The sequence below is a fragment of the Aspergillus nomiae genome (genome assembly GCF_001204775.2).
Source record: "Aspergillus nomiae NRRL 13137 chromosome Unknown contig00225, whole genome shotgun sequence".
Lineage (NCBI taxonomy): Eukaryota > Fungi > Ascomycota > Eurotiomycetes > Eurotiales > Aspergillaceae > Aspergillus > Aspergillus nomiae.
Genome location: NW_015378280.1, coordinates 453 through 20,339, shown reverse-complemented (window position 1 = coordinate 20,339; position 19,887 = coordinate 453). Strand labels below are relative to the sequence as shown.

The 19,887-nt window shown below is 47.1% G+C and overlaps 5 protein-coding genes across 5 annotated transcripts; 4 read left to right on the top strand and 1 right to left on the bottom strand.

The window, feature by feature from the left end:
- Window positions 1–8,356: 8,356 nt before the first annotated feature.
- Window positions 8,357–9,539, top strand: ANOM_008304 (uncharacterized protein; the record flags this gene model as incomplete). The annotated part of the gene is made up of 6 exons (XM_015553560.1): window positions 8,357–8,415; window positions 8,480–8,506; window positions 8,568–8,805; window positions 8,865–8,972; window positions 9,041–9,370; window positions 9,429–9,539. The coding sequence occupies 6 exons, from the start codon at window positions 8,357–8,359 to the stop codon at window positions 9,537–9,539; spliced, it is 873 nt and encodes a 290-aa protein (XP_015405067.1).
- Window positions 9,540–10,456: 917 nt separating this feature from the next.
- Window positions 10,457–11,547, top strand: ANOM_008303 (HNH endonuclease signature motif containing protein; the record flags this gene model as incomplete). The annotated part of the gene is made up of 3 exons (XM_015553559.1): window positions 10,457–10,694; window positions 10,749–10,822; window positions 10,882–11,547. The coding sequence occupies 3 exons, from the start codon at window positions 10,457–10,459 to the stop codon at window positions 11,545–11,547; spliced, it is 978 nt and encodes a 325-aa protein (XP_015405066.1).
- Window positions 11,548–12,039: 492 nt separating this feature from the next.
- ANOM_008302 (uncharacterized protein) lies at window positions 12,040–14,158 on the top strand (the record flags this gene model as incomplete). The annotated part of the gene is made up of 4 exons (XM_015553558.1): window positions 12,040–12,840; window positions 12,889–12,991; window positions 13,048–13,500; window positions 13,563–14,158. The coding sequence occupies 4 exons, from the start codon at window positions 12,040–12,042 to the stop codon at window positions 14,156–14,158; spliced, it is 1,953 nt and encodes a 650-aa protein (XP_015405065.1).
- A 312-nt stretch (window positions 14,159–14,470) lies between these two features.
- Window positions 14,471–15,595, bottom strand: ANOM_008301 (OB-fold domain-containing protein; the record flags this gene model as incomplete). Its single annotated transcript, XM_015553557.1, has 2 exons — window positions 14,471–15,147; window positions 15,463–15,595. The coding sequence occupies 2 exons, from the start codon at window positions 15,593–15,595 to the stop codon at window positions 14,471–14,473; spliced, it is 810 nt and encodes a 269-aa protein (XP_015405064.1).
- Window positions 15,596–16,514: 919 nt separating this feature from the next.
- ANOM_008300 (uncharacterized protein) lies at window positions 16,515–19,683 on the top strand (the record flags this gene model as incomplete). Its single annotated transcript, XM_015553556.1, has 4 exons — window positions 16,515–17,459; window positions 18,020–19,279; window positions 19,390–19,543; window positions 19,613–19,683. Coding segments are annotated over 4 exons (2,430 nt in total), but the record flags the coding sequence as incomplete, so codon positions are not given.
- Between the last annotated feature and the right edge of the window lie 204 nt (window positions 19,684–19,887).

The window sequence follows — 19,887 nt, the reverse complement described above, 5'->3', positions numbered from 1 at the left end:
CCGAGTTGAAGGAGCCCCTGACGCGGTGACAGCTTTACCAGCACTTTACCAGCTCTAAGACGAGACTTGGGGCCGGGCCGTGGAGACTTGTGAAGAAGCGGTCGACGACGGAGCGAGTCTTGAGGGGGTAATAGTTTGATGGTGCAGATCACAGGGAAATAGTAATGATAGGACGGTAATAATAAATATTGAAAAGAGAAAAAATAAAAGAGGGAATAAAAATAAAAATAATAGATCAAAACAGAGGAAAAATACAGATAGATTATTGAGGGGTCAATACAGTTGGAAAAGAGGGACGGGGGCTGACATGGATCAAAAAGGTAAATTCAAATAATTATCATTCGAATTGACAACAGGTAAGACACGCAGCCATGTAAGTCACTAAGAAAGAAGGAGGTTGGATGGTTGGGTGTGTAAGAAAAGGGAAAAAAACAAATAAGAACTGTAAAAAATGTAAAAAGGAAGGCAGCAATTGAGGAGTGAGTATGAATGAGTGAACGGACGCGAGTGGTCACTGAGAGACAAAAAGAAAGACAGAAGTGAGCGATAGTAGCATTGAGGACGCGAAATTCAGACAATAATAACCACCATCAGAGAACAAAAAACATGATTACTCTGCCTTCTCCATACTCGCAGACTAGTTTTACCCGCTAACACAATTTGGTCACCATACCCTCTAACAAGACTCCGTAATTATCCTTGCGAACTAATAATAATGCCTGTTGTCGGATGGGAAGGCCTCCACACTAAAAAAAAGCGAAGACGAGTCAGGAATGGACCGGAGATCCACCCCGCTTAGGAAAAATAAATCGTCCATTATATTTCATGGAAATTGCAGAAACGATGAGCGATAAAAATAAAAAAAACAAAAAGGAAAAAAGAAAAAGGAGGTCATCGGGAACAATGGCCTCGACTCAAGACGGGTAGCCGTTACGGCAAATTGCCGATAATGTAGTAAACATGGATTTAACACATTATTCTACATGGGTTAACAACTTCCTGAGAGGTAAATGCTGTCAACACAATAAAGATCAGAGAAAAGCGTCATACTAAGATAATAATTATCGGTCAATGGGCATCATCTGACAATCTTGGTACGCAAGGTACGCTTCGATCTTTTTTTTTCTCTGTCTTATTTTTATTTTCTTTTTTGGTTCCTTTCTTTCGTTTCTTTTCTGGCCTAATCCATAAAAGGTTGAAACAGTGTCGTAATGGTGTTACGCCTAAAATTTCGGGTTCAGTGGTCAGTGGAGCGGAAATTAGTATTTTCTAGCGCTATGATTGTCGCAAAAGATTAATAGAGTTACCAATAAATGCGCTCCATTTGTACAGTCATACGCTAAAATACCCAAAGCAATAAATAGTAAGTAGCCGGGCAGTTCGTAGAACGCTCCCCATTTATGGGGGAGGCGTTTACATAACGCGCTGGTACACCGTGATGCGGCTGATAATTCCATCCCATCTAGTTATCTCTCTATCTCTTTTGCTTTATCTTTGCAACGGATATCTGATCAAGCATATTACTATGCTCAATAAAAGTAACTACTAGTATTACCTAGGATATCGGAAATGATTTCAAGCCACCCGACGGTTCAAGGGTTAGCATGGGAGAGTTTTGGAGCCACAATATCCGGCACCAATCCCTTGTGTTGACTGCTGACACCGGGGTTTGGATAAAGCAGCCAAAGAGCTTCAAAAACAAATGGGTCAAAGACTCATTCAGTGGTCACCATCGCACGCCGCTTTGAAGACTTAGGAGGTCCAGCCTTAATAGCGACCCACATAGTCCCCGCCTCTAGCGATCGTTAGACGGGCCCTAGCAAGGATGGCCAGGGGTTGGGCCGCGTTTTCTCATATGACTCTGTACACTGTGTGTACGGAAACTTACGGGGGTCAAGGTGCTGTCTGTATTCCGATCCCACACAGGGTCCGGACTCCTCGAGCTCACAAATCAACCCCTCGAGTAATGTGATGTATACGCTCTGTGCCATACCAGTCCAATCCGGTCCAATCCGTACTTTTGATGGGTTAGCGATGATTCCCATTGGTATGTTGATGACCTCAGGGGGCTTTTCTTTGCATCAGAATGCTTCTTTTTTTTCTCTTAAACTTTAACTCCCTTCCTTGCTACATATGCATACATCAAGACAAGAAAAAGCCAAGGTATGTTTGGGCGATGATGACCGTCACTGCATTGTTTGTGTAACCTTAGGCAGCATGGACAATGGTACACCGTTCATGCAAGTTGTTATCTGCATTGGTGGATAGTTCATCAGCTCCATCTCTCAAGGTAATCCCACCAACAGTGGCTAACCATGTAGCGTGTGGCTGACCGCCAACAGCGAAAGTCAATGTCACTGAGGGGAATGTGGTACGACCTCCCCTCTCTAACCTCTCGATTTATGATAGGAAAAAATGAGACTGGGACTTGAAAGGATGGGGGCGTTAGTAGCTTCCACGCCCCTCGAAAAAATTCTATCAAATCAATATTTATAACGATGTATTCCATGCTCTACCGACAATTATCCATCATCAACTCGCTAAGAGCATTCGACGACTAATCGGTAAGGACTATGGAGTACGCGCTTGATAATCTAAACTGATTAGCCAGATCTGTAAGTCATCCGAGTGGTGGAAACCGGGTGGATATCACAACTGTCAAACCATAGTCGCGTGGGTGATACCCCTTCCCAAACGAGAAGAAAGTACTCCATAATCAAAGTAAATAAATGAAATAAAAATAAAGAAACACCTATAAAACTAGAAATCCATCCATTGTTTCGAAGGATACCTCAGGGGTTTCAACCAGTGCTCCGGGAAGCCCGCTTTGTTTGGAGCTGTGTGACGTGTAGATTAATGTTGCCAGATATGAAAAATACTTGGAAGGCGACTGATGACCAAAAGGACATACTGCCTGCCAGAGACAAGGCGAATCTTTGGGGAGCTGGGTGGAGGCGATTCACTGAGTTTGAGTTCTCAGCTCACCGCTAATGTATTGGATCTCGATGCAATACTATGCGTACAGGACTGCTTGTTTCGTGACCGACTGAAGGAATAGTCTCGTAACTTGCGGAGTCGTAAATGGTCCCGACTTGGCTCACATGATTTTTAGCAGGTAGTCCGGCATATGCGCCGTAAATCCATACCTAGTCCCTAGTACGCAACTCGATATCCCCATTGTCTTCTGGGGCAAAGACGCTGAATGAACGAAGTGTGCAAGTATCTGCTACTGACATGCATGTAGGCAGTGCCACTTACAGGTCGAGTCCATGAACCATCCCACTTATCTGGAGTCAGTGCCATTCTGCATACTACTTGGGGGGATTCAACCCAAGCCAATAGATCCGAACAGTTCGCTCCAAGGCTGAGACTGGTGTAGTCTGTTACTACAGCTACCGATCACATCCGCGACGTTGTGGTGATCTCCCCACTGAGCTGAAAATCTTGGTCTGTACAACATTGTTGGTGTCCAATAGTGTACTGTCGATGCTCACAGATCCCATCCCACCTGTTTGTAATAATCTGTATACGTTACAGTATGGCTCGGTATTGGATGATTTTTAAGTATTCAGGTGGTAATCTGTAATGGTGCTATGCATGATATGCTTAATCTGGCTGTAGACTCCATATAGAGAGGCCTATATCAAGATCTTACACGTCTGATATACCCACAGCATAACCTCCAAGTTCAGCAATATATGAACCCAGCATCTGATGTGTATCTGCCAGAAGCCGAAGAGAATGACTTTTTGTCTCTTTCTGAATTTGAACGCGATTAACTCGTAAGTGGTGGGTAGACTCGAGCTGATACATAGCCCAGAAAGGAAATTACGGATCACATCCATCATCAGGTGTTTGACTTGCGATATGACCTTGTATATTACTCATTTTTGCGATTTCCTGGTTTTACGGCGTGTCATCAATGTGTATACCTTTTTCTTTTCCTCTCTCTCTCACTTTAAAAAGAATAAGATAAATAATTAAATTAAACTTGTTATTAACATTCTATTACTCCCCTTGATTTCAGGCTAATTTAATCTTTTCTCGTCGGACAATGATAATAATGCCTCAAAAAAATTTACGGAGTACGCTCGGAATCTGATATAACCGTGGTTAGTACGGAGGTACCAGTACAATATATTGCCCCGGTTACATATTCCCTGGTTTTAGACTATCCCCTACATGGGCAACGTGGGCTCGAAAAGTTTGTAGGCAAACCTACGGTTTGCAGGAACAAACGAAATGAGGAAAGCATGAATAAAAAGGGGAAAGAAACTAAAATAAAATAAATAAAATCAAATACGAAATGATAAAAAAAATCGAAGGAGTGGTCACCCACCAGGCAGACTGCTTGAATACAGAGAAATGGCTCTTCAATGTGGGCAAGTTGAGAAGGGAGAAAAGAATCCGCGGAAAGACACCGCACACGCACAACCACCCCCATAGTTAGTATCCACCCATTACAAGCCACGGTCGGGAAATGATCCATAAGGGGATGTGATCCAACCAGCCGGGAAGCAACGAGTGGATATTTAGTGGAACTTCTTATTGCACCGGAGGAGTCGGGGAACGCGGAGCCCCACTCGGCGCAGGCCCGTCCCTACTACCCGACAAGCCAGCCATGGGTCAGGACCCCTATAAGCCAGTAGAAATTATGTTTAGTGAAGGATCGCTGAACGGAATGGGGCCATTCTTGCACTAGGGGAACTGCCTGAAGGACCCCCGAATTGGCCTGACCCCCGAGCCACTATTAACAATTTAGCATGCCACTAACTGGTGACGCCGTTTTATTCCTTTGGAATTCCAGAAGGTTTAAGGAGGTTCGTAGAAACGGCAGAGAAGGAACTAGAGGCACAAGATGGTCCTTCTAGCTGCTTCGTAGTGTCGACAAGATGGTCGTATATTGGTCAGCAATCTGACTAGGTTCATTTCCCAGACCCGTTGGAACAAACTAATTGCGATGGTGTTGCCGTGTGCCGTAGAGGATCACCAAGATATCCCTCGTATAACATGGTTAAGCGTGCTTCTGGAACAACCGTAGAGATCGCTGTCAAATTGCCACCTGACGTACTCCATAGGAGATCAACTGTTGCCTTCTGCCGCGAGGAGACCAGAGCGCAGCGCAGCGCGCTGGATTTCCTCGATGATCCCGCAGGACCATCGATTATATTATCTACCCGCTACCAAGGAATACAATCCAGTCTATCTTGGCGCAGAAAAGGGATGTGATTGCTCAATCCCTCAATTTGCCTTGCAGTAGGCCGAGGGTATCTGCATTGATTCCGCCTGAGGTGCATGTCAGATCGTTGCTTGGGCCCCTGGTCGTGTCAGTTCAAGATAATTTCGAAAACCCGAGGGAAAGGGTCAACAAAAAAGTACCTCCTTTTCGATGGATCCCTCCTTTTTTCTTTCCCACAATTTCTCCCAACTGTCTCTTATTTCGCCCCATCGATATTCATGCACATCATATTCCGTACTGTGTACAGAGTAGTCCATATCGCTATCGCTATCCATTTTGTGACTAAATTATCGGAGAAGAAAATCCTTGAACCAGCTCGGTTATGTAATGACGCTATATCTGCATAGCCATCATCATCTATTTGAAGCCTCCATGCGGTTGGGCAGAAACCGCTCTGTACAATTCCAAAAAAAGAACACCGAGAAAACCTCTGTCATGACATTGTCCTTGTGTAATATCATCATTCCTAAGTTGGCAGGTCAAACGATAGGGGCAAAACAAAGCACAACAGGAAAATATAAAAGAATTTCAACTAAAATAAAATTAAATAAGATAAAAATATTCCGATTCGGCTCCTCAGGCTTCTCTCGATTTCATCAAACCTCACAGTAAATGTAATATTAACGCTCAGTACCTACTCAGCCATGGACACTAGGACCTTGACCCAAATTAGGAAACCTCGAAGAGTGCCAGCGGGCCGCGCAACGTTCTTCGAGGTAAGCCATTGAGATATTCGTTTCTCCTTTACAACGGCCGAGTCCCGAGTCTTTAGAAAGATGATGGAGACTCTCGTGTTGTCCTTCAATTAGTGAGACTGATCATGCCATTTCTGGTCAGGTGCCGAAAACCCATGTCCATGTCATGGAGTTTGGCAACCTTCCACCAGTATTGATGCTGTATAGTCCCTTCGCCACTATTCATGGGTGTCCGTCTTTTTCGGTATCTTTGTAACAGGAATTGCAACACTATTCTTCCATTGACTGACTATATTCATTTAGATTAGGTTATGTTTGGGTTGGCATATGTAGTAACCATCTCAACCATTTGGCCGTCCTTACTGGACTTTTAGGTGATCGTCTGCCCTGCTTCTCTCACAGCATGGAAGACATAAACTCGGGTTGGCCTAGTTCGCCAGTCTCACCCCCTGTATTGCCGCATTTCTTGCATTCGGTGAGGGCTACATGCAGGGCTATATTGTCTTGTGCTCCCCGACTCCAGACCGAGCAGGCGCCGCAAGAATTCGGGTTGGTTGGGTTATAAGATAATAGTATAGCAAGCTATTGTTTTGACAGAAGAGCATAATGGTAACTTGGGGGCCTATCAATTATCAATGCATGCACAGCAGATGATGCCTTGGGACAGATACTACTCTGTTGCTTACCCCTAGTATCCAGCCAATCGCCAGAGGAAATTGTCCGGTCGCCAGGGATTCCGTACCCGCCAGTTTACCACTTTCCGTTCAGTAGACTTAGGTATGGCATGCTGGGAGCATATGTCTTCCAGATCCTTTGCAAAGCACTCCGAGAAATGGTCTCTACATGGTGATATCGCTTGAACTCCTCGGAAATCCACATGTTAGCTCGGCATATCTTAGAACGCAAACTAACGACAAAGCAGGTGAACGTTCTGTCTATATGAAAGAACCAAGCCAAGTGTCGGATCATACTATTCTCTAGACATGCGCCTCAGTAGCCGTGCCTATCGATTCCCGGCCACTGACCAACTGTATCATCTGACCCCCAATCCCCGTAGCCCTTGCAGTATATACGAGGCGTGCAACGTCAGCCCATATGTCAGCACACGCGTGGCTTTGGCACTTCCTTGAGTCATTCATCATGGCTGAATTTTCCGAGATGCATCTACTGCTGTTGTGAGTAAACGGTTCGGGTACGGGCTGGATTGAAGGGGACTGGCTCACTTCCTACAAACTCCTTGGATTTAGTGGTTGTCAGCGGAGATTGTACATGCAAAACAGAAAAGAAAATAAAAGATGCATGTCAACATTTAATATTGTGCCAAGCAGATATGGACATCAACCCACTTCTTCCAGATGGGCTCTGTATTGACTGTGAAGTCAATGGACGGCAATAACACTAGGCTACACAAGCCTATACAGGTTGATCATTTCATGGAGGTACTGACTTGTGCATATCTTGCTTGACGGAAAACATAACAAGCTTCATGCTTTGACGTGCCATCAGCAATTCAGGGCAAGCACATTAGGAATTCACTTGAGGCAGACAGAATCGATCCATCTTACCTTTTTTCCATGCTCTCAATACTTTTACTTCCTGAAATAACTTTATCTGGTCTGTAAATGGAAAGCCTCATTTCCACTGCAAAGAGTCGGAAAAACAAAGCCAAGAGTCATTGGGGGCTTCTGAGTATACTTCCTACTACGCAAGGCGAAACTAAAGATCATAAGCAAATAAGGCGGTTTAACTAACATTCAATTATTTATTAAATTGTCTCTTGTCAGATGCATACATTACTCAGCCAGAGCCAAGTCTAACTGACCTGCCACAAGAGTACTAACCTGGAGCTCATACACCAGGTATTCTGCAACTTGATTATCACGACATAGTACTAGTTAGGTAGTGGGAGTATACCTCCCGTTTGGCATACTTGTCACACAAACACCCCAAACAATATTGGGACCAGTACAAGGTTGCCATGGGCAGAACAAAAATAGAGTGAATGCAACCGGAGGCGAGGTGAATCTTGATACTACTACTCTCACACATCCAATCCTTCTTCTCTTCTCACTTTCTTGACAAACTTCTAGGCAAAATAAATGCTCTTTGATTGCTCTTTGACAGTAGTCTCCTATCCTCACCTAGAGTGGGCTTATTGTGGTTTTTCAAACTTTCTGCAAAACATGTCTATTCGCTACGCTGGTTTCTTCCAGTGTCTTTAAGTCACATATTTCAACTCTGAGCTCTGCCTCCACCCTGCACAAACTACACTTCCCTCATCTTCAACACTCTTACATCAGCTCCTCAGCATCACTATCTAGCTTGTCCCATCACCATCGCCTAATACACTGATCATTTTCACTTCTTCTGGCTCCACGCATATTCCCCTCTGAGATCTGTCTTGTGTTTCACTTATATCACGATGGGCGACAAAGTGAGAAACGCATATGCTGGTGGCTATAGCGATGCTATCAAGAGACAGTAAGTTGATTTCTGTCTGCGTACCGGATCCATAGGAAATGGACTTACTCGCTAACAACACTAGGCTTGAGAGGGTGGTAATCCCCGACAGGTTCGACTGCTCCTTCATTATCTAGCTGAAGTCTACAAAGCTTATAGTCATTCTGTTACAGAGTCAAGTGCATGACATGCAACAAAATGCGCATGCAGAGCGCATACTCTAAGAGACAGCTCGATGTCCTGCGAAATGCCATAGTCGTTCAAGGCGGTCGGGCCCTCACTGGTCGTGGCCACGCCAAATGCAGAGAATGTGTGGGTGGTCAGACTGTGGAGCTCCGGTGCGTTATTTGCGACGAAACCAAGGGTCTTGGGGAGTTTGCAAAGAACCAAAGGCATGATCGTGATCATGCAGTAAGTCTTTAGCAACCTTCCTGCGTATATTTTACAAAGCTAATGGTGACTTTTCATAGAGGTGTTTGGCTTGCGTGCAGAACCATACGGAAACTGAGCCTGTTCTCGAGGAACAAAAACTGCTAGCAGAAAGCGATATGTCCACCGCTCAAGATACTACCACGTCCGTAAGTCCTTTACCAAGATTAGCCTATCTTGCATGACCAAACTATTCGTCGCATTAACGGACCCGAAGAGCCAGGCGGACGACGGTTACGCATACAGTACTGCGTACGGGGAAGAGGATGACGATGACGATGACTACTCCGTAGGGGGCGGGGTCTGGGTTGAGCCCGAATGCCCTCAAGGCAACCCTCCCACTAAGAGTAAAGAGCGTGAATATACTGGTTACGACCAACAGGGTATGCCCCATCGCCTTAGCACTCCTATCGCGGCGCCGAGAAGCGTGCACTCTGGCTGGGCATCTTGGGGGATCGAGGCTAGTTCTGTGCAAGCAAATAATCTTCGGGCCGGCAAACCCTCAGCTTCGGCGCAGAAAAAGACATCGAACTTCGCAAAGATCCCGGTAAGGCTGATATAATTGACGCTACAATGGTTTATAACTGACTCGCACTTGCGTCCAGAAAATGCGAGTTGAGCGAAGCGAACCCTGGACACCACGCACCCCCGCTCCCGCCAGAGAGAATTTGGCATATGAAAAGGGTGAACATGTTGACATCGAGGATTTTCTCTGAGTTAGCAAGAACCGTGGTTGAGTCCGGTAAGGCCCCACTGATTCCATATGGGACATTTCCATGGTTAACCCGCCGAGCCCCTCAGGCACCTCCTGAAGGACCTCATGACATTGTGGCTCGGCCAGGGCATATGATTGTTGCTAGGGGTGTCATTTGAATTTCAAAATTTCATGCCCGTGACATTCTGAGGGTCTGAAAGAAATTTTAAATCGGTCTTGAAAGGAGTTTTCGCGCTGATATTTTATCCCTAAGGATCCGAAAGGCAGGTAGAAATTTTAGAAATTGAAGAAGTTCAGGCAATTAAAGACGCTTAGGAATGAAGCTATTTAAAGCTCTAAAATCAAGTACAATATCTACGGCCCCCTCCAAAATTTACATATAAGGGTAGAAGGCATATGAAATCGGGTCACTGCTGGACCCCTGCTGACCCACCAAGCCCCTGCCCTGATTACCTGATTCGCTTATTCTCGGGCCCACACACACGATTCCTCCAATCATCGCGGGTTTATACACTTACCTACTACACTAGTACTGTACACATACTACTACTACCTAGTACCTACTACTAGTACTCACATCCTAAGACAACATCCTCATCAAGCGGGTTGTCTGTTGATAGTAAATCTGTTGAGTCTGTCTCCCCTCCACTAATCCTCTTTTGTCTCTGTGTCTCATCGCCTGACACCGTTACTACTCCTGCCAAAACTCGCGGCACTGATCTGCTCTGAACCTTCCTGCTGATCTGCTTCCTACCAACCTTCCGGTCTAATAACCTACTGCGTGAGATATAGTAGTCTGCGTTCATTGATTCGAGGATCACTTGCATCGCCACATCTTTACTGTCTTGACGGACTGCAGTAGCAGACGTCACTCACCCATTCGGTTGTCGACACCTTTTGTGTTCCCTTAACATCATCATGGCGTCAGAAAGTCCTGCTGTTGATGCTGACGCTATACCTGAGGTATCAGATATTCGCCGACATGAGCTGATTGAAAAGCTCGGCTCAATAGTGCCGGAAGTTGAAAGCACAACTTGGGCACTGTTGTGGTTATCCGATATAGAACAACTTGAGGACTTTTGTAGTATAAAAAGAGGACCACTTTTACTGGCACTAGCAAGTGCCAATATTACCAACCGTCGGATCTTAATGCAGTGTAAGTAATATACCCTTCTACCCTTTGAGTATATATATACTAATCTATGCCAAGGGGCCAGTCGTGCGCGTACTATAAACCCAGTGAAAACCCGAAAGAGAAAACGCTCGGAGTCCTTAAAAGAAATGGTGAGTTTATATCTGTTATTTGTCACATGATACATATAAGCACATTTAACAGTAGTTAGTGCGTCATACGGGATAATTGTTGTGTTCTCACCGGTAAAGAAGAGCCCATTGGAGTCGCACACATGTATCCGTACAGCATGATGGACAAGCCAAAAACCGAACAGACACTGTTTTGGGAGTATCTCGAATCCTTTTGGCATCTAGAGAAAATCCAGAAATGGAAAAATGCTGTTATAGGTGAAAATGGAACGGAGGTACTACAGAATGTTCTGTGTCTTTCTCGGGACTCACATGGTTTATGGGGCAGGGCTCGATTTACTTTACAACCACTCGAAGTATCTGATGACCGTAAAATCTTAACAGTACGGTTTTTCTGGATCCCGATATCAAAATATATGAAGACGATGGATCTTAAGACGATGCCATCTATCCCATTGAATCTCGGCTATACCGGGAAAAGGATTAAGCTTTTCAACTGTGAATCAGGAAAGCAAATTTATTCAGGGGATATTATAACAATTACAACAACTGATCCTGATGAATATCCTCTGCCGTCTTTTGAACTGTTAGAAATGCAATGGCTCTTGACTCGAGCATTGGCGTTGAGCGGCACCGCCGATTTTGATCCGGAAGATTGGGACGATAGTGACTCCGAAGAGGAGAAGGAGCTGGTGGAAAGAACAAAAAAAGAGAAAAAAGTACGATGCATCTGGGGATGTGCATAGGCGGTGACGTATGGCTGGCGTTGGCGGCTGAGATCGAATTAGTTCAACGTTTAAACTCTTTATGTTCCTCGTGATTTTTTTATATGATTATTATTTCTCTACCTCTATCAGACAACAATGCAATAATTATCTTTACTGCTGCTGCTTTGTTATCGGACTTTTGCATCTTACGCTTTCTCTAGATAGCTGCAACTGTGTGATTGTTCAAGACTATTTATTCATACACCACACGAATTGTTTCACGCTCCACTCACTCCCCGCCAGACCCCTCCATTTCGTCACTTGGTCTTTGTCACTCTACTCGCGCTTCTTTTTCCTTTGTACACACAAAAGCCACTACAACGAAAAACGTTGCCACTTGCGATTTGGCCGTAATTTGTCTCTTGATTCATTTATCGTTTCCCTTTTCTAACCGTATCGATCACTACCACTCCGACCACCTCGCGAAGCAAACCCACGACAAGCGACTCGACGCCCAAGACCATTTTCCTTATGGCTTACGATGGATATCAGAACAACCCAGCCCCCTTCTATCAACCGGGCAATGCGAATCAAATGAATCCAAACGAGCCCCGCACTTCGTCTTACACGCCGCCTTATCCATCGCAGTATGGCCATGAACGCCACAATATGCCGCAACCTCAAGTTCCTCCTCCACCCCCAGCAAATCCATACGCGGATGTTCAACCTCCCCCAACGCAGCCGCCTACCTGGCAACAGCCTTACAATGGGAGGATCAACGAGGCTGTTAACTCCGCATTTCACAAAGCTGACACATCTACCTATCTATCCCCGGAGGTTTTGACCCAGATAACGGCGAATGTCATCCAACAGCTCAAAGAGACGGGTTTGGAGAACCTACAAAGCGACCAATACCAGCCCCCGCAGCCCCCGCCTCGGCCGCCCAAACAATGGGCAACTGCTGCGCATACTACGTACTCCAATGACTTCGCCTCTTCTCCGGTCATGGCGACACAAGATACTTCAGCCTCGTCGTCCCACGTCGCCTATGATAATCCCGCTTATCAACCACGGCCACCGTCTACGGGATACTCCGGCAGCCCCCATCTCCAACCCAGAGCATCCCCGGCACTGCCATCAGAAAGACGAGGATCTCCAGCTAGTCAGATGAGTGACCATAGCCAGAGAATGGAATCCCGACCAAAACCACCGTCGAGAGAGGCCACCGTCACGGAGCTGACGACGCTAGAAAGAATATGGGGGACGCTTTTTGAGGATGGAAAGCCAACTAAGAAACTGACTCAGTTCTTGCGTGGGATTGCTGTTCACTTGGTGAGTATTACTCTATGTTGATGGATCCTTCATCTAACCTAAGGCCAGATCGAAGACTATGAACCCAAAAGCAGTCTAGTCATACTTCCCACAAAGCTACAGAAGTTTTATGAAGACACCAGAGTACCAGGGGACTATTATCCTTGGAAATGTAAGTTGGATTTGGTACTCCTTTGTGAGCGGGCACAGATAACCTTTGCCACTTAGATATCTTCGATGATGAGACGTCGCACGTTTCAAGGTTGTTCCGAGAAGTCAAAGCCGAACACCATCTCGTGCAGGAAGAGAATCAGCTCCATGATAGACCATATATTCCTGGCCTCACGCCGCGAGGCTTTGAGACATGGGCTACCTTGATGATACAAGTCAACCCCGAGACGGAATATAAGCGACTGCAGAAAGCAGTGCTGAACATGCCTATTAGCAACCCAGACAACAGAAAGGAGAGGTTTCCCAAGGAGATCCCACAATCGTTATTCCCTTTCGAAAAAATACTAAAGCCTGAGATGCAACAACATATAAAGGAGTGTATACAGGAGCATTGCAGAGTTGACTTGGATAAGGAGTTTGAGAAATTCAAAGCGCATCACGAAGCTCTGCCACATCCACTGCCGCTCCGGGTCCTTCACACAGTGAGCGAGAACGAAAGCCATACCAGGCGTCTGTTTCCACGGTGGTAGACAGTGATGATGAAGAACTCGACATTCCTTCACGCCCCATAGAACGACAGAGGAAACCATACACCGCGCATCCGGGAGGTGGAAAGGAGTATGGTGACTTTCAAGAACCTACCCATCGGCATGCATCCTCGTTTTCCGCAGGCTCCGTTCCAAGGGATACTTTAGCTTCCTCCGAGCCCAGAGCTTCCGAGTCTCAGGGCCTTGATCCTACCTACGTTCGACCAAGCACTACTCAGCCTCCTCTAACCACGATGAGGCGGTCAGGGAGCCCGCCACGAGGATCCAGGATAGGTAGTGAATACAGACACTCTGAGGGTGACTTGCTGGGGTACAATGGTAGCCCTGGATACGGAGTCGACGATGTTCACTATTACCGTTCTGGCGCCTCAGCCAGCTCAGGAGACATACTTGAAGACAATCGATTCTACCGAGACTCTAGCCGTGATGAAGACCAACGACTGTACGAGTCTCTCCGAGAGCGTGAACGGGAGCGCGAGAAGAACAAATATAACGATTACATTCCCCATCGAAGCAGTTGGGATGGAGAAGAAGGCTACTATCGCAACGCACCCGGTAGTCAAGGAGGTCCAGTTAGCAGCGGTAGTGGGTATGACTACAAGACGTATACCTATAAGTGATGACCCGAAACGAACCCCATTGTGGCTTTAGCATCTTGAGTTTCTTTTTTGTTTCCCCCTGTACCTGTTCTGCCACGATTTGAAGTTTTAAAGTGATTCCCATGATGCACTCTTTCTTTTTTTATATTTGTTGTTTGCTTTTAATGAGTTATGTGTTACGGCTATGTCTATTTAGTTCCGCTTCATGTAACATATCATTAAGTTGTGCTTTTCTTGGCACTGCGATACCTCTGCTCAAGCCATGTTGAGTCTATAATATATTTTTCGGTAGGGTTGCACAACACAGCGTTCAATACGACTGCTTTAACTGTGCTATACTTTTCTTTCTCCGAAGTCACGCATGAATTTTGCTCCAGCATCCCGGCTATGCAAAGCCTCCTTGGCTCTGAGTCTCTCTTCTCGCTCCCATAACTTCTGGATTCTCCTCTGGTCCTTCTCCTCCCGCTCGATCCGTCTTCGCTGCCGTCTTTTTATCCTCTCCTGCTCTTCCTCAAGTCTCTCCTCTTCATCATCCGCCTCGTAGCGCAATCTCTCAACCTCCTCTTCCGTCAAACTCCACGGCACAGAAAGCACCTCAACAAGATATCGACTCCGCTGATCCAGAAATCGCATTTCGGCGTTTGTATCCTGGACCACAGAAACCCGCTCCAATTGAATCTGCATTGTAGCCCGAAACATCGATAACGTCCCCTTCACCTGTGCCACGACCCCCGGGACCAAGGCCGTTGTATCCACGGTTGTCTTATTTGTAGCTGCGACATGTTTAGTCGCACATGCAGACTGCAGGTCCCCTCTTTTGCCGCTTCGAACGGACTGGTCACCATCGTCATCGGTAATTGGGGCTTTGAGGACAATGACGTCGATTGTTGCGCCACTGCTGTCGTCGACCGTGAGGATGGTTAGTGTGGGGTATTCTGTCCGGGCGACGATGATGCCGACTAGAGAGACGAAGCGGATAGGGTGGTTCATGTAGAAGAATGTGGATTGGTCTAAATTGGACGTTAGACGTAGTCTTATATACCTATGTATGCTACGCGGATCGCCGAGCAATGAATTGAATCCTTAACATGAGATATGGAAATCCGGCACCCTGAACGAATAAGACCATGCATGTTGCGTATACTTTCAACTGAAGCGGCGGCGTTCATCTGGGATACAATTCAACAATCCCAACTAAATAAACGAACACACCCTCTTCCCCCAGGGAAACAATCCGAAACGAACATAAATGCACAGGTTCAAAGCAAAGTAATAAACCAGTAAATAACCCACAGAACTTTTGAAAAATAACAGTAGTACCATACCTTCAAATCCACCCCTCCTTTTAAGTAGATGCACATCTACTGCTCCCATCTTTACCCAGGCGAAATGCGTCGGGGATGCTCGGAAGCAGAATGCCGGGTAAAAGACGAGTTCGCCATCGTCGACTGTCGCCATCGGATCATTTTTCCGGCTGTGGATGCTGGGAGATGGACTGTTGAGGTTCGGTTTTGGGGTTGTTCATTGTTTGCTGATCATGCTATCGGTTGGTCACGTGTATTTACTATCGGGGTTGTTTTGTTGGTGCCTTAGGCTGTGGTATGATGTCAGATCTCACCTACTATTAACTTCTGTATATGTGAGCTTCTTGTGGAGACTTGGGAGGTTTTATACGCGCTGAGTGGATTGTGACTTAGATTTCTTGAGGGAAACTTTGTTTAAATGAGGACTAATCTAAGGTTTTGTGGTTTTGTAAGTTGAAGGATCAAGTTCGTGTTCAGCCTATGATATATATCTCCAGGAGCGTTGGAATATCAGCCCACAGCAATTAACTCACAGTTGAGCTCTATTTTTCTGCTAAAATCATTTTCTTCTCCTTTCCCTTTCCAAGATAAAAAAACTAGACTAAATTGCTACTTTTCCAATAGTTGATGCTCATCAACCGTCATCAAAGAGGAGACTCATTCCAGTCGGAGACTTTCAATGCATAGTGAAAGATAGATAGGGCGGCGGACAGAGGGAATGAATGGTGGATCTTAATATAATCCTCTAGCTCAATAAGTGGAGCTGAATCCCAGTTTATATCAGGATTGCAAGGAAAAGCTCAACAGTGCCTTGGTGATCCACAGTCAGAGCAATGCGTTGCAGCAGCAGATACAGGAAGATGCTTGTCAATCCATAACCAGCAATTCTCACCCAGCTCTCAAAGAGCCACTTGGACACGCCGATCAGGCGACGAGGGATCATGTGGTCCCACATCTAATCTCCCATACGACGCGGGGTAAAAGCTTCCATTGATTTTCCAACTGCTTTCATGTCCGCGGAAAACACAAATCCAGTGAGCAATTTCGGATAGAGATCGACTATATTCAGTAAAATGCATTCGACTAAAACGATCTGCATCGTCGGTGTTACAGGGAATCAAGGTGGTTCTGTTGCTCAGCGATTCCTCCAGGACCCCGCTTATCATGTCCGGGGTCTAACGCGCGACCCCTCTTCGAGCAAAGCCCAGGAGCTCGCCGCGCAGGGGATAGAGATTGTCCAGGCTAACCTCGACGATGCGGCTAGCCTAAAGGCAGCTTTTGCGGGCGCCAACGTTATCTTCAGCGTCACCAATTACTGGGAGCCATTCTTCCGAGCAGACTGCCGACAGAAGGCTGCTGAGCTGGGCATATCCTGCCGCAAATACGCCTACGATGTTGAATACCAACAGGGCAAGAATATTGCTGATGCAGCGGCAGCAACTGCCGACACTTTAGATGAAAATGGGTTTCTTGTGTCGACATTGAGCCACGCTGGGAGGTGTAGCGGAGGCAAATTCGAAGAGCTGTACCATTTTGATGCCAAGGCAGACGTCTTCCCAAGCTACGTGCAGAGTAATCACCCAGAGCTGTCTCGGAAGATGTCTTGCGTGCAGACGGGATATTTCATGTCCAGCTACAAGCTGGTTCCGGATGCTTACTTCGGGAGAGCTGAAGATGGCTCCTTTGAGATGACGTTCCCTACTGCCCCAGACGCAGCGGTACCTCATTTCCATGTCAATGCGGATATGGGGCATTTTGTATATGCGGTGGCTAAGATGCCGCCTGGGAAGAGTTACATAGCTGAAGGCACGACGTGCAGCTGGGCGGACTATATGAGATTATGGAGTGAGGTGAACTCTGTGCGAGCGTCCTATCGGCAAATCTCGTTGGAAGATTTGATAGATCGAACACCAGACGCAGAGTTCGGCCGGGAAGTGGGGGATATGTTTGCATATTCGACCGAGCCGGGGTACGATGGTGGTGAAAGAGAGCTACTGCATGCGGCAGATATCCGAAAAGTGAGTGTATACCATGCTTCTTTCCAATCCTCGAGCTCTTTCATGCAATCAATGCTCATTTGTCATGTGGTTAGGCCGGAATAGACTGCCCAATGACTAGTTTGGAACAATGGATGAAAAAAGAGGACTGGTCGAGCGTTTTGCAAAAGACCTAAGCAGAAAGTCAGAAGAAGAGAGCAACATCTAAGTGTTCGGCCCTCACTGTCCCGAAAGAATCCATGTTTACCCTGCCCACATCGTCAGATTCTCTTGCCTGTTCCCCACAGATGCGCGGGGTAACAAGTTGATTAGTGGCTTTATATTCATCCATAAAAGGCAGTCCCTTTTTAGCCTGAATACACATGCCGATGTGCGTCAATTGGTTAATGCTCTGGATTCAATATCAAATGATCGGCAGTAGCCCCAGTTCCCCACAATTTACACCCAGGTATAAAAGCCGCTGATAGATCATGCGAGACATGCACCAACCATGGACCAGTAAACGCTTTTCGTGCATCATGCGGTCCCTTGGATTCTCAGCGTTGTCCTTTCTAGCATTGGCGACTTCCGCCCTTTGCCAGCCAAGTGGACTTTCGCCATACACGAATCCAATCCTGCCCGGATGGCACTCTGATCCGTCATGTGCCTATGTCGAAGAAGAAGACACAATCTTCTGCGTGACATCGACGTTCATCGCATTCCCCGGGCTCCCAGTCTATGCCACAAAAGATCTCCAAAACTGGAAACAAGTCAGCAACGTCTTCAACAGACCTAGCCAAATCCCATCCCTCAGCAACACCACAAACCAACAAGGAGGGATCTACGCACCAACACTCCGCTACCGCGACGGAACCTTCTACCTGATAGTCTCCTTCCTCGGCCCAGAGGTCAAAGGCCTCGTCTTCACCTCATCAGATCCATACAGCGACGCCGCATGGAGCGACCCACTGGAATTCTCCGTCCGGGGCATCGACCCGGACATCTTCTGGGACGACGACGGCACCGTATACGTCACCTCAGCCGACGACGCCCGAATTCAGCACTACTCTCTCGACCTCCAAACCGGAGAAACTGGCCCCGTAACCTACCTCTGGAACGGAACGGGGGGTGCCTCGCCCGAAGGACCCCATCTGTACCGCAAAGACGACTTCTATTACCTGATGATCGCCGAAGGAGGCACCGAGCTCAGCCACGCAGAGACAATGGTCCGGTCCAAGAGCCGCACCGGACCGTGGGAGCTCTGTCCCCATAACCCAATCCTAACGAACAGGAACACGACCCAGTACTTCCAAACAGTCGGCCATGCCGACTTGTTCCAAGACGGGACCGGCAACTGGTGGGCCGTGGCCCTCAGCACCCGGTCCGGACCCGAATGGAAGAACTACCCCATGGGCCGCGAGACGGTTCTAGCCCCTGCCACCTGGGACGAAGGGGAGTGGCCCGTCATCCAGCCAGTCCGAGGCCAGATGCAAGGACCGCTGCCTCGAGAGAACAAGGACGTAAAAGGCGATGGGCACTTTGTCGACGAGCCGGATGATGTTACTTTTGCTCCGGGAGACTCGATTCCATCTCATTTCTTGTATTGGCGGTATCCGCAGACCTCGAACTTCGCTGTATCCCCACCAGACCACCCGAATACCCTCCGTTTGACGCCCTCCCTCTACAATATCACGGGAAATGCTTCCTTCACTCCAGACCAGGGTATCACCCTCATCACCCGTCTCCAGACAGATACCCTATTCACCTACAGCGTGGACATCGCATTCGACCCCCAGGTCCCCGACGAAGAAGCCGGCGTCACCCTCTTCCTTACCCAGGAGCAACACGTCGACCTGGGCCTGGTATTACTGTCATCGCAGAACGGGACATCCTCTCCGGCATTCCGACTCCGGGTCGAAGGCCAGGGGAACTATGAGGCTCGCTTCCGGGGAAGATCGTGCCTGTTCCGCAGGGGTGGAGGGGAGAGCCAATCCAGTTCCAGATCCAAGCTGTGAGTGATACCCAGTATGAATTCTCGGTTGCGTCGGTCAAAACGCCAGCGAAGAGGGCCATTGTTGGATATGCGGATTCGAGGATTGTTAGTGGTGATACTGGGAGGTTTACTGGTGAGTCTCCTTTCCTTCTTTCTTTGTCTTGGGCTACCGGGAAGGCAAACGATGTACTGATGGTATCAGGTACGCTTGTTGGCATTTACGCGACGAGTAATGGTGGATTGGGGACTACGGAGGCGTATATCAGCAATTGGAGGTATGAGGGACAAGGTCAGAAGATTGATTGATGTTTATCTCTTTTGTTTCTTGCACATTTTGGTATATATACTTTTGCACAATGCATCATGTCTACATTGAGTCAATAACCGTCCTATACTATACATCCTCATACGACGACAAGTCAAAGCACCCCGTGATTCCCGGCCTCATAAGCCCCGAATCCATCCATCTCCATCCAC